The 2,500-nt window shown below is 40.0% G+C and overlaps 1 protein-coding gene across 1 annotated transcript in view; it reads left to right on the top strand.

The window, feature by feature from the left end:
• The window catches only part of LOC137995068 (tetratricopeptide repeat protein 28-like), a 4,065-nt gene extending 1,937 nt beyond the window's left edge, over positions 1-2,128 (top strand). The window contains exons 1-2 of the mRNA XM_068840658.1: positions 1-549; positions 876-2,128. The exon at positions 1-549 is cut by the window's left edge and continues 1,937 nt beyond it. Coding sequence (XP_068696759.1) covers positions 1-549; positions 876-895 — 569 coding nt within the window. The 3' untranslated portion in view covers positions 896-2,128. The remainder of the gene's footprint in view (positions 550-875) is intronic.
• The last annotated feature ends 372 nt before the right edge of the window (positions 2,129-2,500 follow it).

The following is a 2,500-nucleotide window of genomic DNA, read 5'->3' as shown; positions in this document are numbered from 1 at the left end:
GGCAACTTCTGCAGACCGCGCCTCTTACAGGAAAAAATGCAACCAAAGCTGAGGTGCTGAAAAGAATGAAGTCAGTTGCTTTAATCCACATTGCTGCACATGGAGATGCCGAGTTTGGAGAAATTTCTTTGGCCCCAAATCCTGAACGCACATCCCAGATCCCTGAAGAGGAAGATTACATGTTAACGTTGAGCGATGTTCATGCAGTTCGTCTTCGGGCAAGACTGGTTGTGCTGAGTTGCTGTCATAGTGGCCAGGGAGAGGTAAAATCTGAGGGTATTGTGGGAATAGCCAGGGCTTTCCTGTGTGCTGGTGCCCGGTCTGTTCTGGTGTCACTCTGGGCAATCGACGACGAGGCGACCTTCATGTTCATGAAGAGTTTCTACCAACACTTGGCAGAGAGAAAAAGTTCAAATACAGCTCTTCACCATGCTATGAAATCTCTTCGGGAGACAAAGAATTATTCCGCCATAAAATACTGGGCGCCATTTGTGCTAATTGGCGATGATGTCACCTTTGAATTTGGGCAACATAAACACGAAAACAATGGTAAGTGCTATTTCAATACAACTTGCTGTACTTTATACATGTTTTTAATCAGCAAGTTCTTGAAAGGAGCAGGTACGTTCTTCAAAGAGAAATGGTTTTAAAATCGGTTGCCAGTGTGTTTATTTTTACTTGAACTTTTTTGGCTAACACCTGAATTAAATAATGTCTGCATTCACCAAGCAGGCTACTTTGGCCTTCCTGCAGATAGCTAGCTGTTTGAGCCGTGTTATGATGAACTGACAGTGAAATTGATTGGTGGTTGCCAGTATTTGTTTTTTTTTTCTTTTTTTTAACCCAGTACGTTTATTTCTTCTTTTTTTTTTCAGAAACGACGTCCAAAACGTGAGAAAACTACTTGGACTCTGATACGTCGATATTTGATTTTCCTTTCTTCGATTATATGAGTCATTGAAAGCAATTCAATCATTGATACCTCAGTAGCAGTCTGACTAAAGATCTGCGAATTATTGTTAAAGTACCATGAGATTTCGGTATTATTAAGATACTGTCCAAGTCCTTCCTTATATTTGTGCCTTGTTTTGTAAGCATCTGTACCAGGATTAGTTAATCACTTGAAGAAATCAGGGACTTGGCAAAACGGTTTGTTTCCATAACTGAGGATCTAGCCGTCGTGTTATTTCGGCCCTTGAAAATGCTTCAAAATAATTCCAAGCTTTTGCGGTATGTTACTCGGGTGTTCATTTTACATGAAGCTGGTGACAAGTATACTCTTTAGCTTGGTATACCAACTTTCCATTTACAATCAAGTGACAGTCTCGGGGAATGTGTATTTTCTGTGTTCCTGTGAGGTTGGCCAAAGCTAAATAAGCAAATTAATCGTTTTGAGAGGCAAATGTCTATCAGTTAAAAACAAGCCAGGAAAGTAGAAATGTTTGTAAATTACCTAATTTTTCATATTGATGTACGTTGAAAGTATGTATAGTATGTGAAAATTGCTAGGGCCAAGATTCTATTACCCAAGAGTAAGAATGTCCCATTCAGGGTTCGAAAAGTGTCAATTTTGAAACAAGTTTTGCAGGAAAATGTACAATAGACCAAATCGACTAATTCAATATTGTACCCAATTCAAATCTCTTGGGGTTAAGATTGTTTGTGTATTGCATTGGAATTTTAATGTAGCGTTCACAATTAAATGATATTGAAATTCCTGGAACAAAACGTTTAATTGGCAAAGGGTTTGAATTGGGCCCAACATTGAGTTAGCCGATTTGGTCTGTTGTTTATTTTCGCTCAAACTTGGTTGAAAAATAGACGCTTTTGTGACGCTGATGAGGACTAGGCCAATTTGGGTAATTATTACTCCTGGGTGGTGGACTCTTGCTAGGGCCTAGAACCAAACAAATGGAAAGTTCCTTACTTTAAAGTTTTACAAGTTGATTTTCTGATGTTTTGTCACAGAGGGACCGGACCGAAGCAAAATAATTCAATGAAATGGGCGATTTCTTGGAACTTCTAAGGCCCGGTTCAGACGCCGTACTTCACATGAGCCGAATCGAATTCGAATTTAGACTAACCCAAATTAATTAATCCCGGCTGAATTGATTGAGACGCCGAGCTTAATAGCGCCGAATTAATTCACAGAAGCATTCTGCATTTGATTGCGATCATGTGAAGTACGGCGTCTGGATCAAAACCGCTCCACAGCCGTAATTCCCGGCTAAGCCAGGCGGGAAAAATTGCTTAGCCTATCCGAATTAGACCGGTCGTTCTGAATTGATTCAGACGCCGTACTTCACATGAACTTAATTCGATTAGGTTCATGTGAAGTACGGTGTCTGAACCGGGCCTAAGAAGCTAAAAAAGTGGGAAGTAAAAGTTATCTGATCTGATCTCTTAATTTGTTTGCATTTTAAATTTAAAGACTGCAAACCCCGGGGAGGGGGGACTTTGCATATGCATATGCTTGTCGAAATTCTTGAATTAAACTTCC

The sequence above is a fragment of the Montipora foliosa genome, chromosome 3, assembly GCF_036669935.1.
Source record: "Montipora foliosa isolate CH-2021 chromosome 3, ASM3666993v2, whole genome shotgun sequence".
Taxonomy (NCBI): domain Eukaryota; kingdom Metazoa; phylum Cnidaria; class Anthozoa; order Scleractinia; family Acroporidae; genus Montipora; species Montipora foliosa.
The sequence above is the reverse complement of the archived record's forward strand: the minus strand, read 5'-3'. Positions and strand labels throughout refer to the sequence as shown.